At 43.1% G+C, this 27,252-nt stretch overlaps 1 protein-coding gene across 1 annotated transcript in view; it reads right to left on the bottom strand.

The window, feature by feature from the left end:
- Positions 1-27,252, bottom strand: part of TMPRSS9 (transmembrane serine protease 9) — a 229,271-nt gene that overhangs the window by 67,481 nt on the left and 134,538 nt on the right. Inside the window, exons 8-10 of the mRNA XM_069740847.1 lie at positions 4,935-5,209; positions 3,244-3,380; positions 387-723 (exon numbers count right to left, since the gene is read on the bottom strand). Coding sequence (XP_069596948.1) covers positions 387-723; positions 3,244-3,380; positions 4,935-5,209 — 749 coding nt within the window. The remainder of the gene's footprint in view (positions 1-386; positions 724-3,243; positions 3,381-4,934; positions 5,210-27,252) is intronic.

Raw genomic sequence — 27,252 nt, 5'->3', positions numbered from 1 at the left:
TTTCAATTGGAATACATGGTAACCTCCTCTTACTTTTCCACAGAAATCGACCTGTACTTATAGGAAATACAGCGATCTATGGAGTGTCAGTACTTCTCACTGTAGAATAAAACATGTAGAATGTGATGTGTGAATACCGGAAAATTTACCGTTGTCAGATAACAACACAATCTGTTAGATACAATTTTCTAGCGATTGTCTCAAACTACTTTCCGCTGGCGAACAATGTTTTCTATTGTCCCTCTATCTCCAAATATCAAAAGGCTGCTGCCTTTCAGTCTGCATGGCTGACTTCTCAGGGAGTAACCTTACAGACCTCAGCTCATATTTGTTAGACACCAGATCTTCAGCTTGGCTTTTTTTTCCCTCTTTCAGAGACGACATACCTTGAGGTTTAGGCGTACTGAGAGGTTTCTGGGTTGGCTTAGCCGGCATGGTACTGCTCCCTGGTTTAGCTTTCGTTGTGGAATGTTTAGTTAATGGCCGGACAGTTGTAACTTTGGGGTTAGTTGTCTTCTTTATATTACTGGTGGTAGTAATCAAACTTGTAAGTGGCTCCATGGGTGCTGAAATAACATCCTGGATCCAGTTCCGGACTTTGCTCACCCTCACATAGACCCCAGGTCTTCTAGCTTCAGCGCACCCCACTCCCCAACTGACAATACCTGCCAAAAAAAATCGCCCTGATGCCTCCTCGCAAACCAGAGGGCCCCCTGAGTCACCCTGTAAGGAAATATTACAATAGGAGTTAATAGTTGACTATAGATTAAAATTGGCAAACAATAACTATTAGATTATTGCACTCAATGTACAATTTGTTTGGTTTGTCATAACATAGAAAGGTCATATGTGACGATAGGAGTTGGTGATTCTATGTAATTTTCCATCCCCAGCAGTGGCTGATCCTCCTCCATTGTTCATGGACTGGTGCACATAGAGATCATGGTTCCAGGGCAGACCCTGCTTGTCTTACAGTCCCATTCACACCTAATCCTGCTGTCGTTGGCTGAATGTACAAATCACTATTTGTCCTTCTACGCTCACCAAAACTCTCAGATATCCATTTTACGTTCTCTTATGGCCCAAAACCTCTTGTAATTACTTCTTATATTCTTCCTAATACCTGACACATTCCACTAAGTGTCCTTACATTTTATAATAAGGATTCACACTAAATAACTGCAAAATATGTTATCTTATGTACAAAGTTGTACTCGTATTCATGTAAATCCTTGCTAAATCTGTACCTTTGGTCTGTTTATTTGTCACACGGTTGGTTTTAATCATATACAGTAAAATTTGCCTTCCTCTGGATCAACATGTTAGGGCATGTTCAGTTAGGATATGGGTTGAACTAGATGGACTTAAAGTATTCCTTCAACCTTAAAAACTAATGTTACTATGTTTGAAGGGTTCTTTATGAGTATCTATTTTGATTGACCCTGGCACATATATTATACCTTATTACTGACCAATAGCACAATCTATAGTAAAAATAAAAAATAGAAATCTTGCAATTTTCACACTGACCACTGGGGCTTTTTTAGACTCTATCTTCTGTTGTTTTAGGAAACAAAACATGTACATAGCCACAAAGCTAAAGGTACCGTCACACTGAACGATATCGCTAGCGATCCGTGACGTTGCAGCGTCCTGGCTAGCGATATCATTCAGTTTGACAGGCAGCAGCGATCAGGATCCTGCTGTGCCATCGTTGGTCGGTGCAGAAAGTCCAGAACTTTATTTTGTAGCTGGACTCCCCGCAGCCATCGCTGAATCGGCGTGTGTGCCGCCGATCCAGCGATGTCTTCACTGGTAACCAGGGTAAACATCGGGTTACTAAGCGCAGGGCCGTGCTTAGTAACCCAATGTTTACCCTGGTTACCAGCATAAACGTAAAAAAAAAAACACTACATACTTACCTTCCGCTGTCTGTTCCCAGCGCTGTGCTTCTCTGCACTGTGAGTCAGTTAGTGCAGAGAAGCACAGCGCCGGAGGACAGACAGCGGAAGGTAAGTATGTAGTGTTTTTTTTTTTTACGTTTACGCTGGTAACCAGGGTAAACATCGGGTTACTAAGTGCGGCCCTGCGCTTAGTAACCTGATGTTTACCCTGGTTACCAGGGGACCGGCATCGTTGGTCGCTGGAGAGCTGTCTGTGTGACAGCTCTCCAGTGACCAAACAGCAACGCTGCAGCGATCGGGATCGTTGTCTGGATCGCTGCAGCATCGCTAAGTGTGACGGTACCTTTAGACCCTAACCTTATCTTTTGTACTGAAGTGTTTAATCATTGTGAAGAGAGGAGGGGCAGGGGCAGCCATGACAGAACCTACTGTGACTGATGGATCCGGTGTTATCAGCTGTGGATAGAGATGTTACCTATCATTGTAATCCTGCCCGTGATGATAAGAAAACTCCTGTGAACTCTTCCTAAAAGGACGAGAAGTATGAGTCGAAAAAAAGCACCAGTGCTGGTAAGAAAATTGCAATAATAAGGTTACTAATTTTAATTTTTTTTTTTCAAATTCAAGTTTTTATTTTTGTATTTAGATCATGAGATGAAAAAAAAAATGGCAACATTTAAAAAAATAAATAAATGTAACACCAAAATCTGATTTAAACAATAGGCCATTTTCTGATGATAGTGCCAGTTAAAGAAAAGAACCATTGTGCTCCAAACAGAACTGGCCCACCATAAGTGGCTAGAACTATCCCATAACTCCTGTAAACAAAAGGCCCAGGCCAATATAATACAAAACAAAACACATAAAAAGCATTTATGTAATGTATCAAAGCATATGGATATATTATAGCTAAAGACAATGTGACGGAGGTGCCACTAATTCGCTGCCAATGATGAATCCATAGTATATCCAGCGGGATATATTGAATGATTTATTGAATAGGTTTACATAGTTAACGCGTTTCGAGGCCACTCAGGATTTCTTCATCATTACAGAAACCTAACGTGACGGACAGAAATGGTTGTACTTTTATGCTGTATTGTATCACCTTTATGTCTATTCCCTTTCCTTAATTTACATGTTATGTTATTTTTTTTAATGGTGCACATTTGGTGTCGTAAATCTGTAATAACAATTCATAATGTCCCTAATTATTTCTAAATCTTACAGGAAGCAAATTGTTTTAGTGCAAACTATTTCTAAAATTGAACTTATCAACTCATCAGTAAATCCCTTTAACATGTATGCCAAATATACGTATCACCTAATGTTCGATTACCTGGCAGGAATCGATCTTGCCCTCCAAATAACCAGCACAAACCATCCTGTCTGTGACCACGTGGCTGTAGAGGCTATTGCAGAGAGTTTGATCCATCAGGGCCACTGTAGCTTTTTGCAACACTTCAGGTTTCACCACTAAAATTACAAATAATATTGAATACTCGATTTGTTCTCACATTAATAGTTATAACTTGGATACAGGAATTTAACTTTTTGGGTGAATTTAGGATATCGACTAGTTTGTCCTGCCTAGAGAGACATTTTTGCAATTTGAAGACATTGTTAAAGGGAACCTGTCATGTGAAAAAATGCTATTAATCTGCAGATATGGGATTAATAGGCAGGTTACTAGTGTTCTGAACATGCACAGTGCCGGCACTTAGAACCCCTCCACTGGTAGGAAATAAACGTTATTCTTCCCGGTAGTTTTGTTTTCCGTCAAGCGGCAGTGTGGGTTTAGTCACTGCCCTGTAAATAGTGAACAGCGGCTGTAACTGTGCCCCCAGCACTGACTGACAGCCGGCTCTAATGATACGCTGCTGTCAGTCAGCGCTGGGGGGCGCGGGTACAGCCACTGTTCTCTATACACAGAGTGTGCTGGTGCCAACCCTGTGACTAAAACCTGAGCGCTTCCTGGAGGAATAAAGTTAATTTCCTCCAGGCAGTGGGGTCCAAGTGCCGTCAACGTGCAGATTCAGAATGCTATTAACCTGCAGATTAACCACATATCTGCAGGTTAATAGTATTTTTTCATGTGACAGGTTCCCTTTAATGCCACGGGCACACATCAGTATTTGGTCAGTATTTTACCTCAGAATTTGTAAGCCAAAACCAGGAGTGGGTGATAAGTGCAGAAGTGGTGCATATGTTTCTATTATACTTTTTCTCTGATTGTTCCTCACCTGGTTTTGGCTTTCAAATACTGAGGTAAAATACTGACCGTGTGAATGTGGCCTTAAACTCGGGTCCAGAAAAACACTTTACAGTACATTTCTGTCTGCATATATCTTTATTACCCGTACAATGTGATCTATACCTGAGCTTTATATACGTGATACCATGCTGTTCTATATTTTATCTCACATTCTACATATATTTGCTTTGTTTTCATCATTAGTTTTCCACGTGTTTCATCTTTCCATGCAAATCTTCTCTGATATTTTGTTATGCACGCTGCACTTTATCATAATTATGTTGTAACTCATATTGTGCACTTTTACAGCAGATTTATACATTTTTTACTCACTCACATTGCCATCATGTGATCTAATGTATTTATTGTTGGTGGTTTAAAGCTACAGCTTGCTTAATTTATGATGTGAAAGTTGCCTAAAACCAACCTATTGGGGCTTATTCATTAAACAGTTTTCATAAGAAGTCTGGCATAAAACTGATTGAAAAATCATATTTTTCAGCAACTAATACTTCTGATGTTTTTTCGCTAGTTCCAATTTTTTTGTCTGACACGGCCCTATAAATTTATTGTAATGCAGTAAAATGCACTAAATGCATTAGGAAGCACAAGCCTCAAAATTAATTTGGTGCATCATATTCCAGTTCACTCTGGATCCAGAGTGGTGTAAAAAAACAGTCTTGACTCCTATGGGTTTAAGAGTTTGAAACATACCAGAAAATATTAACATAATTTAACCCTAATCAGTGAAAATGTCAGCATATTGCATATCTTACAGTTGTCCTCTTTGAGGTAGCCCCATCCAGTAATAATACACTTCTTGCCCATGGGGAAGACGTGAGTGGAAGCTGGTAAGCAGATTGCTTGGGTGTATTTGTTGAAGCGTAATTCAGACTCCAGTTCCAGTACAGCCACATCATAATCTGCCGTGTCCGGGTTGTAAGAAGGATGCTTTACAATGCTTTTAATAGAGGCTTTGACTGTGCTGCTGTCTGAGCCACTTAAAGATGTGGATCCTATGTAAGCCACCCACACAGCTGGATCCTGAAAACTTCAGAAAACAGTTAAATAGTATAGTCAGAAGTGTAAGGAGAAAGGTTTCAGATTACAGCACTTCAGATCAAACATATACAACCAATAGACACTCTGGCGGAGATTCAAGATCGGCAGTGGTCTTGATGAGAGGGCGTTTTAGAGTAAACGGGGCACGTATTGGTGAACGCCTTGTCACAAATCTTACTCCATCGAATGCCACCACTCTTCATGAATTTAATGAGCAGGATTCTCCACACCCCACTGTGACCTCCAGTCCGCCTCAGCTCTGCCTACTTTGTTAGAGATGTGGTGAGAATGGCGTCAACAAGCCAAAAGTTGCATTCTTTGTGTAATTTCGCATTTGCGCAAAAAATGCAACGTTTCAAGGCTTTTTTTTTGCCAGAAATCTGTCAAAAAAGGTTTGATGAATCTCCCCCTGTCTCTTAGTACAGTATATATATTTAAGGAGCCCGAAATGTAGATAACAAACTACTCTTTAGATAATCTGTTATAGAACAATTATTGTGCCCACTCCTCCAATGTCTTAGGCCTCATTCGAACGTCAGTGAGGTTCCTGACATGCAAAAGTAATTAAAAAAAAAAAAAAGGTTTGAGTTTCATCAGTGTTGGGTCAGTGTGTCACTTTTTACCATCAGTCTTTCATAAGAGATTTTTGCGTATGAAAATAAAATTGTATAGCTTCTACTAACCATTGCAATGTTAATCATGGAGAGCATGAAACATGGCCTGGGATGGTAGCTGCAGTCGAGGCACTCATCTGCAGCACTCCTGCAAATTACATGAAAGTGGAGGTCCTGGCTGGGTGTGTGGAATTGTATTGTGAGAGCATTTTGCCCATCAGGCCTCATGTAACCATTGTTGCAGGTTTGCCAAGACCAGATGTTCCACAGTTCAATGAGGGAGACCACCATTCAAAAATAGACTCTTTACTGAATGATAACTTGATAAGGGTTATATACAAGGGATAGTGGGTATCAGTGGCGTAACTTGAAACTCATGGCTCCGATGCGAAAGCTCCAACGGGGCCCCCAAATATTTTAAATCTTTAATAGGAATAGTCTTTTTCTATAGGCCAAAGGGACTTTTAGGGCCCCCTAGGCTCCAGGGCCCGGGTGCGATTGCAACCCCTGCACCTGTTGTAGTTACACCCCTGGTGGGTACACAGTCTAATGGACATTTCCTTTACAGTGTGAAACATCTTTCACACAGTATCCCTCCTCTGTAGTCTACTCCAGTGCCATTTATGTCCACAGTTTCTCCCTACTTCACCACAACCTAGCTTTAACAAGTCTCCTTTACTTGTTTAGTGGTTCTGCATCCTATTTCTTCCACTACTGGCGCCCTATCCAAATAAAACTGTAGGAGAGATCAGAGCAAAATAGGGTCTTATCCGAGAAATATAGTGAGCTTTACGGTCAGATTAAACTCACCTGTTTAATCTGAAAAAACCACCATATAGTGCAATATCGGCTGCAGCAAATCCACGGGTCAGCCAATGACCATCGGACATCAATAGGTTAGAAGGATTTTGTGGATAGTCACCGCGCTGCCGACAGGATTTAAGACATAGATCCCAGAGTAGCATAATGATTAGTTTATTTTGACGCGTTTTGAAGTAGAGTTGGGATTAGGGTTAGGGTTGGGATTAGGATTGGGATTAGGGTTAGGGTTGGGATTAGGGTTGGGATTAGGGTTGAGATTAGGGTTAGGGTTGGGATTAGGGTTAGGGGTGTGTTGGGGTTAGGGTTGTGATTAGGGTTATGGTTAATGTTGGGATTAGGGTTAGGGTTGGAGTTAGAATTGGGGGGTTTCCACTGTTTAGGTACATCAGGGGGTCTCCAAACGCAACATGGCGCCACCATTGATTCCAGCCAATTTTGCACTCAAAAAGTCAAATGGTGCTCCCTCCCTTCTGAGCTCTGCCGTGCATCCAAACAGTGGTTTACCCCCACATATGGGGCATCAGAGGACAAATTGCACAACAACTTTTATGGTCCAAGTTCTCCTGTGACCCTTGTGAAAAAAGTAAAAATTTTGGGGTGAAAAGATATTTTTTTGTGTAAAAAAACATGATTTTTTATTTTATTTTCATGGCTCTACTTATAAATTTCTGTGAAGCACTTGGGGGTTCAAAGTGCTCACCACACATCTAGATAAGCTCCTCTGGGGGTCTAGTTTCCAAAATGGGGTCACTTGTGCTGGGTTTCTACTTTTTAGGTACATAAGGGGCTCTGCAAATGCAACATGACGCTCGCAGACCATTCCATCAAAGTCTGCATTTTAAAACGTCACTACTTCCCTACCGAGCCCCGATGTGTGCCCAAACAGTGGTCCCCCCACATATGTGGTATCGACGTACTCAGGACAAACTGGATAACAACTTTTGGGGTCCAACTTCTCCTGTTACCATTGCGGGCTAAAAAAATAATTTTTGAGGAAATTTTTTTTTTTATTTTCACGGCTCTACGTTATAAACTTCTGTGTATCCGATCTCAATTCCAGCCAATTCTGCATTGAAAAAGTCAAACGACACTGCTTCCCTTCCGAGCTCTGCTGTGTGCCCAAACAGTGGTTTACCGCCACATACGGGGTATTGGCGTATTGAGGACAAAAATTAGTTTACCCCCACATATGGGGTATCGGCATACTCAAGACAAATTGCACAACAACTTTGGTTGTCTAATATCTCCTTTTACCCTAAAAGATCATTCTTGTGGAAAAAATATGATTTTTTATTTTTACGGCTCTACGTTATAAACTTCTGTGAAGCACTTGGGTGTTCAAAGTACTCACCACACATCTAGAAAAGTTCCCTAAGGGGTTTAGTTTCCAAAACGATGTCACATGTGGGGGATTTCCACTGTTTAGGCATCAGTGGCTCTCAGACACGATATGGCGTCCGATCTCAATTTCAGTCAATTCTGCATTGAAAAAGTCAAACGGCACTCCTTCCCTTCAGAGCTCTGCCATGCGCCCACATAGTGCCCCCCCCCCCCACATATGGGGTATCAGAGTACTCAGAACAAATTGCACAGTCTCTATGGTCCAATTTCTCCTGTTACCCTTGTGAAAGTAAAAATTTTGGGGTGAAAAGATCATTTTTGTGGAAAAAATATGATTTTTTTATTTTCACGGCTCTACATAATAAACTTCTTTGAAGCACCTGAGGGTTCAAAGTGCTCACCACACAGCTAGATAAGCTCCTTAAGGGGTCTAGTTTCCAAAATAGTGTCACTTGTCAAGGGTTTCCACTGTTTAGGCACATCAGGGGCTCTCGAGACGCAACATGGCATCCGATCTCAATTCCAGCCAATTCTGCATTGAAAAAGTCAAACGACACTGCTTCCCTTCCGAGCTCTGCTGTGCGCCCAAACAGTGGTTAACCGCCACATACGGGGTATTGGCGTATTGAGAATAAATTGCAAATGGCACACCTTCTCTTCCAAGCTCTGCCATGCGCACAAACACTGGTTTACCCCCACATATGGGGTGTCGGCGTACTCAGGAGAAATTGCACACCAAATTATATGGTTCATTTTCAATTTTACACTTGTGAATATAAAAAAAATTGGTTCTGAAATAAAATGTTTGTAAGAAAAAGTTAAATGTACATTTTTTCCTTCCACATTGCTTCAGTTCCTGTGAAGCACGTAAAGGGTTAATAAACTTCTTGAATGTGGTATTGAGCACCTTGAGGGGTGAAGTTTTTAGAATGGTGTCACTTTTGGGTATTTTCTGTCATGTACACCCCTCAAAGTGACTTTAAATGTGAGATGCTCCGTAAAAAAAAATGGTTTTGTAAATTGTGTTGGAAAAATGAGAAATCGCTAGTCAACTTTTAACCCTTACAGTCATGGCCAAAAGTATTGACAACCTTGCAATTCTGTCAGATAATACTCAGTTTCTTCCTGAAAATGATTGCAATCACAAATTCTTTGATGTTATTATCTTCATTTAATTTGTCTTAAATGAAAAAACACAAAAGAAAATGAAGCAAAAAGCAAAACATTGATCATTTCACACAAAACTCCAAAAAATGGGCCAGACAAAAGTATTGGCACCCTCAGCCTGATACTTGGTTGCACAACCTTTAGCCAAAATAACTGCGACCAACCACTTCCGGTAACCATCAATGAGTTTCTTACAATGCTCTGCTGGAATTTTAGACCATTCTTCTTTGGCAAACTGCTCCAGGTCCCTGATATTTGAAGGGTGCCTTCTCCAAACTGCCATTTTTAGATCTCTCCACAGGTGTTTTATGGGATTCAGGTCTGAACTCATTGCTGGCCACCTTAGAAGTCTCCAGTGCTTTCGCAAACCATTTTCTAGTGCTTTTTGAAGTGTGTTTTGGGTCATTGTCCTGCTGGAAGACCCATGACCTCTGAGGGAGACCCAGCTTTCTCACACTGGGCCCTACATTATGCTGCAAAATTTGTTGGTAGTCTTCAGACTTCATAATGCCATGCACACAGTCAAGCAGTCCAGTGCCAGAGGCAGCAAAGCAACCCCAAAACATCAGGGAACCTCCGCCATGTTTGACTGTAGGGACCGTGTTCTTTTCTTTGAATGCCTCTTTTTTTCTCCTGTAAATTCTATGTTGATGCCTTTGCCCAAAAAGCTCTACTTTTGTCTCATCTGACCAGAGAACATTCTTCCAAAACGTTTTAGGCTTTTACAGGTAAGTTTTGGCAAACTCCAGCCTGGCTTTTTTATGTCTCGGGGTAAGAAGTTGGGTCTTCCTGGGTCTCCTACCATACAGTCCCTTTTCATTCAGACGCCGACGGACAGTACGGGTTGACACTGTTGTACCCTCGGACTGCAGGGCAGCTTGAACTTGTTTGGATGTTAGTCTAGGTTCTTTATCCAACATCCGCACAATCTTGCGTTGAAATCTCTTGTCAATTTATCTTTTCAGCCAACATCTAGGGAGGTTAGCCACAGTGCCATGGGCTTTAAACTTCTTGATGACACTGCGCACGGTAGACACGTGAACATTCAGGTCTTTGGAGATGGACTTGTAGCCTTGAGATTGCTCATGCTTCCTCATAATTTGGTTTCTCAAGTCCTCAGACAGTTCTTTGGTCTTCTTTCTTTTCTCCATGCTCAATGTGGTACACACAAGGACACAGGACAGAGGTTGAGTCAACTTTAATCCATGTCAACTGGCTGCAAGTGTGATTTAGTTATTGCCAACACCTGTTAGGTGCCACAGGTAAGTTACAGGTGCTGTTAACTACACAAATTAGGGAAGCATCACATGATTTTTCGAACGGTGCCAATACTTTTGTCCACCCCCCTTTTTATGTTTGGTGTGGAATTATATCCAATTTGGCTTTAGGACAATTCTTTTTGTGTTTTTTCATTTAAGACAAATTAAATGAAGATAATAATGCCAAAGAATTTGTTATTGCAATTATTTTCAGGAAGAAACTGAGTATTATCTGACAGAATTGCAGGGGTGTTAATACTTTTGGCCATGACTGTATAACGTCCTAACAAAAAAAATTTGTTTCCAAAATCATGCTTATGTATGCTGATGTAAAGTAGACATGTGGGAAATGTTATTTATTAACTATTTTGTATGACATGTCTCTCTGATTTAAGGGCATAAAAATTCAAAGTTTGAAAATTGCAAAATTTTAATAATTTTTGCCATATTTCTGTTTTTTCATAAATAAATGCAAGTAATATTGAAAATTTTTTACCACTACCATGAAATACAATATGTCACGAAAAAACAACCTCAGAATCAGCAGGATCCGTTAAAGCGTTCCAGAGTTATAACCTCATAAAGTGACAGTGGTCAGAATTGTAAAAATTGGCCTGGTAATTAAGCTGCAAATTGGCTCCGTCACTAAGGGGTTAATTAGAATTCAAATTAATCAATATTTACATAAGACGCAAACATTATTCGCACTATACTACAACAACTCAGTTGGCGTCTTCAGTGGTAGGAACGTGATAGCCATTGTCTACCACCCTTACATTCCTCCCCTCTTTAACAATGGTCATCCTTCACTTTTTGGACACCTGGAAGACACTAATGCACAACACATACAATGCAAATAACAGTCGCTTTTCTGGAGGGCATGTAGTGTCCTTTGCTTTACTGGTCAGAACTGATCCCGGTCCCATTAGGTTGGGACCCCAGAAACATGGAGCCCAATTTCTTTATAAACAAAGACCCTAAGGCCAACATAACAGTGGCCCAAACTGTCCACGAGCACAGGCTGCTTGGATTCAACCCGATTGGGATATCTTTTCTTCCTTATCCCCTCACCCAACAATAGTCCTCTGACAAGGACACAGCCCATGAGGGGCAAAGTCCATTGTCCCCATCAGTCTGTGACACGGGGACACAGTCCGCTTTCTTCACTTCTGTCTACAAGACAGGCACACAGTACCTTAAACACATCTCCCTTACTGGATCTGATACAGTCCTGGACTGAGGGTGTAGAACTCTCCAGCAGCTGCAGTGTCTTTGCAATCCAGCAGGGGGACGCGCAATAAAACTGGGGAAGGGGAAACAGTTTTGGCTGTCTGCGGCCATTAGCATGGGGGAGTCCCGGATACGTGGATCCTGAACCAGCTGGCGCTCTGGGCCCTTCACAAAGGTGCAACCAGCACAACTTTGCAATTCGACTCCCGTCTCATTTCAGCATTTCATATATTACCTTTTTTCCCCCATTTCATTTGGTGCCTGCGCTCTCTTCCTCCTCTTCAGGGATACTCAGGGACACCCTCTGGTCGAAGAGGATATTATGGCAAGTAGTTCCAAACTCGACTACGAACCCAAGGCTTCGCTGCAGGTTGTACCGAGTGACCTCTCCCTGGGAAGCCAGCTCCTGGTAATGCTTGGCTAAGGGACTAGCCAGCATGCTCCTGGCCTGAGTACTGGCCCATATTCTCACCTCTGCCATCAAGCCCAGACCCCTCAGGTTGCTAACAAGCTGCTAGATCCTCATTTTTCCCTCCCCAAGTAACCCATGTGTTGGCCTATCTTCGCGACCGTCTGACCAGTGGAGCCGACTGGCTCTGGGGTACCTTGACAAGCTCCAGCTTTTTCGGATGAGCCAGCCTGCTTTGGGTTCCTCCACATCTCTTGCCACCCCTTGGGAATCACTGCCCGACTCTGCCATTCTCCCTCCAAACTGCTGCTTCCTGCGACTTACAACCGACAAATAACCTCATCTCTTCTGCCTACTGAGGACGGTCATGGCTCAGCTTTTCATTTGATGGAGTCTTTCCTGACTCACCATCACATTTCTTGAATGTTTCTGCCAGTTTCCTTTGGTGACTCCTTATTGGGCAAATCTTTCCCTTTCATTTCACTCTGTGGCAATGTCACTCTCTGCTGTGGGCTAGCACTCTCAATTCCGGCATCTCCCTCTGTAGGCATACTTTTTTATGGGCTGGACATCGCTTTCCACCTTTTTGCTCTTTCATCACCTACGATGGGAGGATTCTTCTTGCCATTTCATGACACACCGCCATTTTTCAATCCTTGGATGGTGGCATGTTATAACGTGTAACAGTCACCATCTTCCATTCAACTCTAGTCTTCCCTGCAATATGTTGTTCTTTCATCTACAAGATTCGATCCTGCCAACTACGCCAAGTGTAAAGGAAAGAATGTGTGGTCAGGCGGAGCGCTGGGCATATGGATAAGGACAGAAGGTTAAAAAATGTACAAACCTTTATTAAAATGTTGACCATCAGGTGTAATCCTAGGAGCGCCCCCTGCTCTGTTTTTTTATTAAAACTTTGCCAAGTGTAACGTGGTGCGGGGAAGTAGCTGTGGGTGAGGCACTCATTTGTGGTGTCCCGGGAAGTTACATGAAAGTGGAGGTCCTGGCTGGGTGATTGGACTTGTGCTGTGAGGGGATTGCGCTCGTGCAGGCCGCATGTCACCGATGTTGCTACTTTGCCAGGACCAGATGACTCACAGTTCAATGAGAGAGACTACCAGTTCAATGAGAGTACCATTCAAGCATAAACACTTCACTGAACTGCAAGTTGACAAGGGTTATATACAAGGGACTGCGGATAAAAAGTTTTCTGGATATATCTTTTACAGTATGAAGCATTTTCCACACAGTATCCTTCCTCTGTAGTGTACTCCACGGCTTTCTATATCCAATGTTTCTCCCTACTTCGCCACAACCCAGCTTTAACTCTACAGTACTGATTAACAAGTTTCCTTTGCATGTTCAGCAGTTCTGCATCCTATTTCTTCCACTACTGGTGCTCTGGAACTCCTGATTGGGGTCCTTCACTAGTCCCAGTCACTCATTCCTGTTTAGGACCATTACTTTTCAGTGTTACAAGCTCGAAGTCTCGTGGCTTGGCATCTTTCTTGGAACCTGTCTCCGTAAGGCCACTCTGTCTCCGTCACTTATCCTCAGAATCTTGCTATCCCTTATCTTCAGTCTCCTCTCTTTTAGGGTCACCCTCAAATGCGGCACTGTTCATCTTGGACCCCTAAATCCACTCACACAGCATTCCAGGCCCTATCTGTCTTCCCAGCAGGAAGCAGTCACTCTCCCTAACACTTTCCCCTTTCATTGTGGGTTAGTCCCAAACATTAACTCCAAACGTTCCTACAGTAAAACTACACATTATGTCACAATACATTACATAATATTTACATAAGACGCATGGCATTATCCACACTACTCTGAAACAACGCGATTCGGTTCTTCAGGGGGTAGGAACATGATAGCCATTGTCCACCACCCTTACAAGCACATGAATTGCCCATGAATGGAAACGTGTGCTGTCCATGATGTTCTCTGAACAGTACACTGGTATAGGTGATTTTCATCTGTGCCTCTGTTCAAAATCAGACAAGTGAACAGCCTCATAGACAAAAATGGGTTCCTGTTTTATCTGTGAAAAACACAGATAAAAAATGCACATGAAAAATAGATGTCCGAATGAGGCCTTAAGTTTTTTATATAGTTGGAAGTACACTTTAAAATTAACCCAGCAAAACTGTAATGCAACTGCGGAGCAGTTGCGCTCAGCCACCACCAAGGGGCTCTGTAACGGGAAAAAGGGTCGCACTTACTGTGTAGCACTTTGGTGCAGAAGTGCAAGCCGCCACCAGGAGGTGGCAGAGTAGTCAGACAGGCCAAAGTCAGCAACAAACAGGGAGATGAAGTACCAGAGGTCACAGCAAAGCACGAGGTCAGAGACGAGCCAAAAGTCAGAGCCAGACGGGAGCGCAGTATCCAAAACATGAGACAGAAAGAGGAGTCAAGGTATGAGCCAGAGGGTCAAAAGCCAGTTGGGGAATGCAGTACCAGAGACAGAAAAACCGAAGGTGGAGTTCAGAGTTCAAGCCGAGTCATACACTGTAGGGAAATCACCAAATGTACACTGAGTCAGGGATAGGAAACAGGTCAGACATACACATGGGAAGTCAGAGGCAGAAGCATCACTAGGGTATACGGATCAGCTGCTTTAGGGAAGGACCTGGACTATCACTAACAAAGGCTACCAGAAACAGCACCAATAAATAGCCACCCAAGAACCAATGAGAGGCAGGAAAGGTTAACCCCTCATGACCAGGCCGGGGAAAGAGAAGCAAGAAGCAAACCCCGACCTGGATCATGACAGTAACCTCCTCTCAAGGGGGGCCACCGGACCCCCAGGCTTCCCAGGATACCGAGCATGAAAGGCCTGGAAAACCGATCCTCATGGACCGATTGCGCTGGAACCCAGGACCGGTCCTCTGGACCGTAGCCCCTCCAATGGACCAGATACTGGAGTGAGCGATGGACCATGTGAGAGTCCACAATAATAACAATAATAATAATAATAATAATTTTTATTTATATAGCGCCAACATATTCCGCAGCGCTTTACAAATTATAGAGGGGACTTGTACAGACAATAGACAATCTGAGGTAGAACAATCTGTTTTACCTCATACTCATTTTGGCCATCCACCGAAATGGGTGGCGAACGATGACGATTCCCCAGAGGAAGACCCCAACGGTTTCAAAAGAGCCTTATGGAAGACGTTGGGAATCTGTAGAGACTGGGGAATACGCAAATGGAAGGCCACAGGATTGACCATCTCCACAATCTCATAAGGGCCAATGAACTTGGGCCCCAATTTAGCAGAACTTTAAGCTTAATATTCCTGGTGGATAACCAAACCTTATCCCCAACCCTGAATACTGGCCCCACAGATCGCTTTTTGTCAGCAAAGAATTTATACCTCCCCTGAGCCTCCACGCCTCCCCCAAACGTTGCACAGCTAGGTCAGCCCCAAGGCACCCTGAATCCAGTCGGGAGAACTCCCCAAAATGAGGATGAAACCCATAATTGCAGAAGAAATGGGAGATACCTGTGGACTGATTAATGCAATTGTTAAAAACAAATTCAGCCACAGGCAAAGAGGAACACCAATCGTCCTGCCGGGTAGTGGTAAAAAAAAAAAAAGATTTGCTCCAAGGACTGATTGGCGCTCTCTGTCTGACCATTAGACTCAGGATGATATGCTGAAGAAAAGGTCAAACAGATACCCAACCTTTTACAAAAGGCCCTCCAGAACTTGGACACAAACTGCACTCCCCTGTCAGAAACCACACTCGCAGGCACACCATGCAACCGTACCACATGTTCCACAAACAATTTAGCTAATGTCTCTGCATTAGATAGACCTGTCAAAGATGCAAAATGCGCCTGCTTACTAAATCTGTCCACCGCATCCCAAATGACCATTTTACCACTAGACGAAGGAAGATCGGCGATAAAAGCCATAGACAGAAAAGTCCATGGTCTATCAGGAATTGGCAAAGGCACCAATTCCCCGGCCGGGAGCTTTTAGCATGAGCACATACAACACAGGACAACACGAACTTAACCACATCCAAAGCCAACGAGGACCACCAAAACAACTTAGAAACAAAATATGGGTAGCTGAGATTTCAGGATGTCCACTCAGGGCAGAATCATGAAACTCCCGAAGTATCCTGAGACTAAATTGAATGGGCACAAAGAGCTTATTAACCGGCAATGACGGAGGAGCAAGAGACTGAGCCCCGTGAATCTCTCACTCCAACACCGAGGACACCCCATCCACAACCACACCATGCTGAAGAATGGAGGAAGGAGGTTCAGGAGGTGATAATGGGTCCAGACTACAGGATAAGGCATCAACCTTGACATTTTTAGAACTGGGCCAAAAGGTAATAGAGAATTGAAACTGTGTCAACCTCTTGGCAGACTCGATGTAAGCCAAATTCTTATGATCTGTAATCACAGTGATTTGATGGTCCGCTCCTTCCAAAAAATGCCTCCATTCTTCAAATGCTAGTTTAATGGCCAATAACTCTGTTACCTACATCATAATTCTTTTCCGCAGAGGAGAATTTCTTCGAGAAGAAGGCACAAGGTCTTAAGTTGATTAAAGTGGCAGGTTCCTGGGACAATACGCCCCCAACCCCACCTCTGAGACGTCCACCTCTACAATAAATGGTTCAGATGGATCCGGCTGAATGAAATACGGGGGCAGACATGAAACACCTCTTAAACGCCTAAAATGCAGCTGCGGCAGGAGCAGGCCAATTCTTGATATCAGACCCCTTCAGGTCAAATCAGTGAGGGTCTTAACAAATTGAGAAAAACTCCTCATAAATTTCCTATAATAATTAGCGAACCCTAAGAAACTCTGAAGACCTTTAAGATCCCTGGGTTGGACCCAGTCCACAATGGCCTGAACCTTTCTAGGGTCCATAAGAAATCCCTCAGCGGACAAGACAAACCCCAGAAAGGACAACCCCTGGACCAAAAACAAACATTTCTCTGGTTTAGCAAAGAGCCAGTTCTCTCGGAGTCTCTGGAGAACTGCACGCAGATTACCTATGTGGGCCTGGTTCTCCACAGAGTACACCAGAATATCATCAACATACACTACCAAAAAGTGCCCAATAAAGTCAGAAAAGACATGCTTGATAAAAATTTTAAAAACAGCCGGCGCATTAGTCAACCCAAAAGGCATAACCAAATTTTCGTACAGCCCCTCAGAGGTGAGAAATGCAGTTTTCCACTCATCCCCCTCTCATATACGGTGAGATTGTATGCCCCCAAAGATCCAATTTAGAAAACCACTTAGCCCCAGACAATTGGTTGTATAAATCAGGGATAAGTGGGAGAGGGTAAGTATTTCTCACAGTTATCTTATTCAACTCTCGGAAATCGAGGCATGGGCGCAAACTACCATCTCTCTTTTTCACGAAGAAGAACCCAGCCGCCACAGGGGACATGGAAGGGCAAATGTGCCCTTTGTGAAGACTCAGAGATGTATTTCTTCATGGCCATATGCTCGGGACTGGATAAATTATACAAACGGGCCTTGGGCAATTTAGCATCAGGAACAAGATCAATGGTACAATCAAATGGGCGGTGTGGTGGCAAAACCTCAGCCTCTTTTTCAGAGAATATATCCGTAAAGTCCTTCAGGCACTCCGGAATACCCTCCAGACTGACGAATGACATAGACATAGTAGTAAGACAAGCCTCAGAACAATTAGGTCCCCACTTCTTAATATCCCGGGACCCCCAGTCAATCACCGGGTTATGAAGTTGCAACCAAGGAAACTCCAACACCAGGCCAGCAGGGAGATTATCCAAGACAAAACATGAAATACACTCCTGGTGTAGAGCCCCCACCTTGAGGGTGAACTCATTAGATATGAAATTAACCCAGCCCTTGGTGAGGGGTGTAGAGTCAATGGCCACGATTCAATCAGGTTCATGGATGATCCACAGTCCACAAAGACCAAAGTGAGAGTGAAGCAGTTCTCTACACCAAGTTCCACTTTTAACAGTACTTTAAGGAATCAGGAAAATAATACCTGTGAGTCTGTGCAAGCTCCTCAGTAGTTACCCATACTTAGGCGTTTCCCGACAGCTTAGGAGTAGTGGACAGGAGGGGCAGTCCTTCTTCCAATGTCCTGGAGCACTGCAGTAAAAACAAAATTTACCTTCCTATCGACATCTCCTCTCCTTTTCTTTGAAGGTAATGGCCTCTACTTCCATGGGCTCAGCAGATTGTGAAGGTTCCGGTTTAACCGGAAGGAGAGGGGCTTCCTGTTGTATGACTACTCTCGCCAGTAACCTCCGATATATGCAAACGGCCTGAGTCATGGCCTCTTCCAGAGAACAAGGAGGAGGATGAAGAGCCAGAGCGTCCTTTAAATTATCAGACAGTCCCCTCCGGAACTGACACCTGAGTGCCGAGTTGTTCCAGGACACCTCTGAAATTCCAAACAGTACCATTCGGCAGAGAGATTTCCTTGCGATAGACCCATAATAGTGTCCTCTGCCAATCTGATTCGGTCTGGTTCATCATAGATGAGGCCCAGAGCCTCAAAAACTTATCAACAGACATTATCTCAGTGGCGGTCAGGGGTAAAGAAAAAGTCCAAGACGGCGGACCCTCCTTCAGTAAAGATATAATTATTCCCATCCGCTAACTCTCATCCCCTGAAGATCGGGGTCTAAGTAACATAGTAACATAGTAACATAGTAACATAGTTAGTAAGGCCGAAAAAAGACATTTGTCCATCCAGTTCAGCCTATATTCCATCATAATAAATCCCCAGATCTACGTCCTTCTACAGAACCTAATAATTGTATGATACAATATTGTTCTGCTCCAGGAAGACATCCAGGCCTCTCTTGAACCCCTCGACTGAGTTCGCCATCACCACCTCCTCAGGCAAGCAATTCTAGATTCTCACTGCCCTAACAGTAAAGAATCCTCTTCTATGTTGGTGGAAAAACCTTCTCTCCTCCAGACGCAAAGAATGCCCCCTTGTGCCCGTCACCTTCCTTGGTATAAACAGATCCTCAGCGAGATATTTGTATTGTCCCCTTATATACTTATACATGGTTATTAGATCGCCCCTCAGTCGTCTTTTTTCTAGACTAAATAATCCTAATTTCGCTAATCTATCTGGGTATTGTAGTTCTCCCATCCCCTTTATTAATTTTGTTGCCCTCCTTTGTACTCTCTCTAGTTCCATTATATCCTTCCTGAGCACCGGTGCCCAAAACTGGACACAGTACTCCATGTGCGGTCTAACTAGGGATTTGTACAGAGGCAGTATAATGCTCTCATCATGTGTATCCAGACCTCTTTTAATGCACCCCATGATCCTGTTTGCCTTGGCAGCTGCTGCCTGGCACTGGCTGCTCCAGGTAAGTTTATCATTAACTAGGATCCCCAAGTCCTTCTCCCTGTCAGATTTACCCAGTGGTTTCCCGTTCAGTGTGTAATGGTGATATTGATTCCCTCTTCCCATGTGTATAACCTTACATTTATCATTGTTAAACCTCATCTGCCACCTTTCAGCCCAAGTTTCCAACTTATCCAGATCCATCTGTAGCAGAATATTATCTTCTCTTGTATTAACTGCTTTACATAGTTTTGTATCATCTGCAAATATCGATATTTTACTGTGTAAACCTTCTACCAGATCATTAATGAATATGTTGAAGAGAACAGGTCCCAATACTGACCCCTGCGGTACCCCACTGGTCACAGCGACCCAGTTAGAGACTATACCATTTATAACCACCCTCTGCTTTCTATCACTAAGCCAGTTACTAACCCATTTACACACATTTTCCCCCAGACCAAGCATTCTCATTTTGTGTACCAACCTCTTGTGCGGCACGGTATCAAACGCTTTGGAAAAATCGAGATATACCACGTCCAATGACTCACCGTGGTCCAGCCTATAGCTTACCTCTTCATAAAAACTGATTAGATTGGTTTGACAGGAGCGATTTCTCATAAACCCATGCTGATATGGAGTTAAACAGTTATTCTCATTGAGATAATCCAGAATAACATCCCTCAGAAACCCTTCAAATATTTTACCAACAATAGAGGTTAGACTTACTGGCCTATAATTTCCAGGTTCACTTTTACAGCCCTTTTTGAATATTGGCACCACATTTGCTATGCGCCAGTCCTGCGGAACAGACCCTGTCGCTATAGAGTCACTAAAAATAAGAAATAATGGTTTATCTATTACATTACTTAGTTCTCTTAGTACTCGTGGGTGTATGCCATCCGGACCCGGAGATTTATCTATTTTAATCTTATTTAGCCGGTTTCGCACCTCTTCTTGGGTTAGATTGGTGACCCTTAATATAGGGTTTTCATTGTTTCTTGGGATTTCACCTAGCATTTCATTTTCCACCGTGAATACCGTGGAGAAGAAGGTGTTTAATATGTTAGCTTTTTCCTCGTCATCTACAACCATTCTTTCCTCACTATTTTTTAAGGGGCCTACATTTTCAGTTTTTATTCTTTTACTATTGATATAGTTGAAGAACAGTTTGGGATTAGTTTTACTCTCCTTAGCAATGTGCTTCTCTGTTTCCTTTTTGGCAGCTTTAATTAGTTTTTTAGATAAAGTATTTTTCTCCCTATAGTTTTTTAGAGCTTCAATGGTGCCATCCTGCTTTAGTAGTGCAAATGCTTTCTTTTTACTGTTAATTGCCTGTCTTACTTCTTTGTTTAGCCACATTGGGTTTTTCCTATTTCTAGTCCTTTTATTCCCACAAGGTATAAACCGCTTACACTGCCTATTTAGGATGTTCTTAAACATTTCCCATTTATTATCTGTATTCTCATTTCTGAGGATATTGTCCCAGTCTACCAGATTAAGGGCATCTCTAAGCTGGTCAAACTTTGCCTTCCTAAAGTTCAATGTTTTTGTGACTCCCTGACAAGTCCCCCTAGTGAAAGACAGGTGAAACTGCACAATATTGTGGTCGCTATTTCCTAAATGCCCAACCACCTGCAGATTTGTTATTCTGTCAGGTCTATTAGATAGTATTAGGTCTAAAAGTGCTGCTCCTCTGGTTGGATTCTGCACCAATTGTGAAAGATAATTTTTCTTGGTTATTAGCAGAAACCTGTTGCCTTTAAACAATAAAACAATAATCTGCAACCAGATAAGGTGTCAGGGAATTTCACCGAAGGATCAGTTGAGTGCAGAGACATGTCAGTCACCTCATCAGACTTACTGATAGAGGAGGTCCCCCGGGTTAACTTAACTGTCTAAGCCATCTCCCTCTGCACCTGGTTCTGAAAAGTAACCAAGGCCCTGTGCTCCACAGATAATTCCTACATCATCTGAGTAAGGTTAGCCACCTGGTCCACCAAAGTACAGAGCGGATCCATACCAGAGAAAAAAAACAAGTGCGAACTCCCCTTTAAAATGTAGTTGGTGAGTGATAATGTAATGCAACTGTGGAGCAGTTGTGATCAGACACCACCAGGGGGCGCTGTAACAAGAAAAAGGGTCGCACTTACTGTGTAGCACTTCGGTGCCTGTTTGTTAGGTAATCCCCACATGTATTCAAGCTGTCTAGCAGCCCAAATCATGCAGCTGCGTCAACACAAACTAAATCTCTGAGCACACCGAACTACTCGAAGACCACCCGAGCATGCTCGGAGAAACTCGAGTAACGAGCATACTCGCTCATCACCAATATTTAATTTTTCTTCAGCAAAAATTTATTTTAGTCCCAAATGTTTTTATTTTCACAAGGGTAACAAGGGTACACCAAAATTTGTTGTGCAATTTCTCCTGAGCATGCCGATACCTTATTTGTGGGGGAAATCTACTGTTTGGGTGCACGGCAGGGTTCAGAAGTGAAAAATGTGACTTTTTGAATGTAAAATTAGCTGGAATCATTTTGTGAAAACCCCCCACAAGTGACCCCATTTTGGAAACCACACTCTTAAAAGATTTTATCCAGGGGTATAGTGGGCATTTTGAACCCACAGGTGTGACACAAAATTTGATAACATTAGGTTGTCATATTGAATATTTTGTCATTAGTGTTGAGTAGGGTTGAGCGAAACGGGTCGTTCATTTTCAAAAGTCGCCGACTTTTGGCAAAGTCAGGTTTCATGAAACCCGATCCGACCCCTGTGCGGGGTCGGCCATGCGGTACGCGACTTTCGCGCCAAAGTCGCGTTTCAATGACGCGAAAAGCGCCATTTCTCAGCCAATGAAGGTAAACGCAGAGTGTGGGCAGCGTGATGACATAGGTCCTGGTCCCCACCATCTTAGAGAAGGGCATTGCAGTGATTCGCTTGCTGTCTGCGGCGTCACAGGGGCTATAAAGGGGCGTTCCCGCCGACCGCCATGTTACTGCTGCTGATCTGAGCTTAGGGAGAGGTTGCTGCCGCTTCGTCAGAAGCAGGGATAGCGTTAGGCAGGGTCCATTAACCACCAAACCGCTTGTGCTGTAGCGATTTCCACTGCCCAACACCACCTTCGGTGTGCAGGGACAGTGGAAGCTACATTTTTTTTTCCCCTCAGCGCTGTAGCTCATTGGGCTGCCCTAGAAGGCTCCCTGATAGCTGCATTGCTGTGTGTACGCCGCTGTGCAAACCAACTGCTTTTTTCAAAGCACAAATCCTCTTGTTCCTTCCTTTCTGCACAGCTATCTTTTTTGTTTGTCCACACTTTTTATTTAATTTGTGCATCAGTCCACTCCTTATTGCTGCCTGCCATACCTGGCTGAGATTACTGCAGGGAGATAGTAATTGTTGGACACTCCCTGTTTTTTTTTTTTTTTTTTGTGGGAGATTAAGATTGACATTTCTGTGCCATCCCTGTGTGTGCCATCTCTCACTCAGTGGGCCATAGAAAGCCTATTTATTTTTTTGCTTGATTTGGGTTATAAAATCTACCTGAAAAAATCACTACATCAATCAGTGGGAGAAAAATATTGGCCTCAGGGCTTGTGTGCCACTCCTGACTCCTGTGTGCATCATCACTCACTCAGTGGGCCATAGAAAGCCCATTTTTTTTTTTTTGCTTTATTTGGGTTCTAAATTCTACCTGAAAAAATCAATAAATCAATCAGTGGGAGATTAATATTGGCCTTTGGGCTTGTGTGCCAGTCCTAAGCGTGCCATCTCTCTCTCTCAGATAGTGGGCCATAGAAAGCCTATTTATAATTTTTTTTATTGGGTTTATAAATTTTCCCTGGAACAAAAAAAAAAAAAGTGGGAGATTAATATTGGCCTCTGGGCTTGTGTGCCAGTCCTGAGCGTGCCATCTCTCTCACAAATAGTGGGCCATAGAAAGCCTATTTATTTTTTTGCTTGATTTGAGTTCTAAAATCTACCTGAAAAAAATCACTACATCAATCAGTGGGAGAAAAATATTGGCCTCAGGGCTTGTGTGCCACTCCTGACTCCTGTGTGCATCATCACTCACTCAGTGGGCCATAGAAAGCCCATTTTTTATTTTTTTTTTGCTTTATTTGGGTTCTAAATTCTACCTGAAAAAATCAATAAATCAATCAGTGGGAGATTAATATTGGCCTTTGGGCTTGTGTGCCAGTCCTAAGCGTGCCATCTCTCTCTCTCTCAGATAGTGGGCCATAGAAAGCCTATTTATTATTTTTTTTATTGGGTTTATAAATTTTCCCTGGAACAAAAAAAAAAAAGTGGGAGATTAATATTGGCCTCTGGGCTTGTGTGCCAGTCCTGAGCGTGCCATCTCTCTCACAAATAGTGGGCCATAGAAAGCCTATTTATTTATTTTTTTTTGGTTTTATAAATTCTCCCTGAAAAAAAAAAGGGAGATTAATATTGGCCTTTGGGCTTGTGTGCCAGTCCTAAGCGTGCCATCTCTCTCTCTCAGATAGTGGGCCATAGAAAGCCTATTTATTATTTTTTTTATTGGGTTTATAAATTTTCCCTGGAACAAAAAATAAAAAGTGGGAGATTAATATTGGCCTCTGGGCTTGTGTGCCAGTCCTGAGCGTGCCATCTCTCTCACAAATAGTGGGCCATAGAAAGCCTATTTATTTATTTTTTTTGGTTTTATAAATTCTCCCTGAAAAAAAAAGGGAGATTAATATTGGCCTTTGGGCTTGTGTGCCAGTCCTAAGCGTGCCATCTCTCTCTCTCAGATAGTGGGCCATAGAAAGCCTATTTATTATTTTTTTTATTGGGTTTATAAATTTTCCCTGGAACAAAAAAAAAAAAGTGGGAGATTAATATTGGCCTCTGGGCTTGTGTGCCAGTCCTGAGCGTGCCATCTCTCTCACAAATAGTGGGCCATAGAAAGCCTATTTATTTATTTTTTTTTGGTTTTATAAATTCTCCCTGAAAAAAAAAGGGAGATTAATATTGGCCTTTGGGCTTGTGTGCCAGTCCTAAGCGTGCCATCTCTCTCTCTCTCAGATAGTGGGCCATAGAAAGCCTATTTATTATTTTTTTTATTGGGTTTATAAATTTTCCCTGGAACAAAAAAAAAAAAGTGGGAGATTAATATTGGCCTCTAGGCTTGTGTGCCAGTCCTGAGCGTGCCATCTCTCTCACAAATAGTGGGCCATAGAAAGCCTATTTATGTTTTTGGTTGATTTGGGTTCTAAATTCTACCTGAAAAAATCAATAAATCAATCAGTGGGAGATAAATATTGGCCTCTGGGCTTGTGTGCCACTCCTGACTCCTGTGTGCGTCATCTCTCACTCAGTGGGCCATAGAAAGCCTTTTTTTGTTTTTTGTTTTCTAAATTCTCCCTGAAAAAATCATTTTATTTTATTTGGTTTCTAAATTCTTCCTGAAAAAATAATTTTATTCTATTATTTTTTTTTCCTAAAGTCTCCCTGAAAAAAAACAAAAAAACAAATCAGTGGGAGATTAATATTGCCCTTTCTGCTTGTGTGCCAGTCTTGACTCCTGGGTGTGCCATCTCTCTCTCTCTCTCCAATTGTGGGCCATAAAAAGCCTATTATTTTTTTAGCTTGATTTGGGTTCCAAAATCTACCTGAAAAAATCACTACATCAATCAGTGGGAGATAAATATTGGCCTCTGGGCTTGTGTGCCACTCCTGACTCCTGTGTGCGTCATCTCTCACTCAGTGGGCCATAGAAAGCCTTTTTTTGTTTTATTTGTTTTCTAAATTCTCCCTGAAAAAATCATTTTATTTTATTTGGTTTCTAAATTCTTCCTGAAAAAATCATTTTATTCTATTTTTTTTTTTTCCTAAAGTCTCCCTGAAAAAAAAAAAAAAATCAAATCAGTGGGAGATTAATATTTACATTTGTGCTTCAGTGACAGTTCTGCGTGTGTGGCATCTCTCTCATTTGTTGCCACCAACAACAGAGTGTGTAACATTGTGCCTGATTTTCGTTGTGGTCTCATTCACCTGTAAAGGGGTAGCTAAATCATACTGAAGTTATAGCTCACCGTGTAAGTTGTGTGACAGCAACAAATACCGTTAGTTTGTTTACGTTTTTAAAACAATGAGGAAGTCTGGTGGAAGAGGTCGTGGCCGGGGGCGTTCATTGTCAGCTGGTAATGAGGGTAGTGGTAGTGGTGGAGCATCAGCTGGTCGTGGGAAAAAAAATATTGCACCTAAGTCTGGAGCTGTGGAGCCAGGTTCGTCGTCTGGCTACACAAGGCCTCGAACGCTCCCTTTTCTGGGAGTAGGAAAACAGCTTTTAAAGCCGGAGCAGCAAGAGCAAGTTTTGGCTTATCTTGCTGACTCAGCCTCTAGCTCTTTTGCCTCCTCTCGTGAAACTGGTAAATGTCAAAGCAGCGCGTCGTTAGTGGATGTTCACGGTCAGGGACAAGTCGCTTCCTTGTCCTCTTCAGCAAAAACAACAACAGAGAAGAATGCAGCAGGCGACACAACGGGTTACTCCATGGAGCTCTTTACACATACCGTCCCTGGCTTAGAAAGTGAAGCAGTTAACAGTCCATGCCCATTACAAGTTGAATCTGACATGGAGTGCACTGATGCACAGCCACAGCCAGACTACTATGCTGGTCCTTTGACTCAGACCACAACATTGCCCTCGCAGGGTAATGATCAAGAATCAGACCCTGATGAGACTATGTTGCCCCATCACGAACGCTATACCACCGACCGACACGGTGACACAGACGAAGTTGCACACGAGCTACAAGAAGAGGTAATAGATGACCCAGTTCTTGACCCCGATTGGCAGCCATTGGGGGAACACGGTGCAGGCGGCAGCAGTTCTGAAGCGGAGGAGGAGGGGCCGCAGCAGGCATCAACATCGCAACAGGTTCCATCTGCCGGGCCCGTATCTTGCCCAAAACGCGTGGCAAAGCCAAAACCTGTTGGAGGACAGCGTGGCCATCCGGTTAAAGCTCAGTCTGCAATGCCTGAAAAGGTATCCGATGCTAGAAAGAGTGCAGTCTGGCATTTTTTTAAACAACATCCAATTGATCAGCGCAAAGTCATCTGTCAAAAATGTTCAACTACCTTAAGCAGAGGACAGAATCTGAAAAGTCTCAATACAAGTTGCATGCATAGACATTTAACCACCATGCATTTGCAAGCCTGGACTAACTACCAAACGTCCCTTAAGGTTGTAGCACCCTCGGCCAATGAAGCTAGTCAGCAACGCAACATCCCTTCCGGCAGTGTAGGGCCACCATTTTCCGCACCACCTGCAGTATCTGTGCAGGTTTCTTTGCCAGGCCAAAGCAGTCAGGGTCAGGGAATCACCAGTTTCGTAGTAGGAAACACTGCATCTAGGGCACCGGCGGCAACAATACCATCTCCCACCGTCTCTCAGTCTGCCATGTCCACCGGCACCCCCGCTAGTTCCACGATCTCCAGCTCTCCAGTCCAGCTCACCCTACATGAGATTATGGTTAGAAAAAGGAAGTACTTAGCCTCGCATCCGCGTACACAGGTTTGAACGCCCACATAGCTAGACTAATCTCGTTAGAGATGATGCCCTACCGGTTAGTTGAAAGCGAAGCTTTCAAAGCCCTGATGGACTACGCTGTACCACGCTACGAGCTACCCAGTCGACACTTTTTTTCCAGAAAAGCCATCCCAGCCCTCCACCAGCATGTTAAAGAGCGCATCGTCCATGCACTCAGGCAATCTGTGAGCACAAAGGTGCACCTGACAACAGATGCATGGACCAGTAGGCATGGCCAGGGACGTTACGTGTCCATCACGGCACACTGGGTGAATGTTGTGGATGC

This window comes from Ranitomeya imitator, chromosome 1, assembly GCF_032444005.1.
Source record: "Ranitomeya imitator isolate aRanImi1 chromosome 1, aRanImi1.pri, whole genome shotgun sequence".
Classification (NCBI taxonomy): domain Eukaryota; kingdom Metazoa; phylum Chordata; class Amphibia; order Anura; family Dendrobatidae; genus Ranitomeya; species Ranitomeya imitator.
Note: the sequence above shows the minus strand (reverse complement) of the source record. Positions and strands in the feature narration are given on the sequence as shown.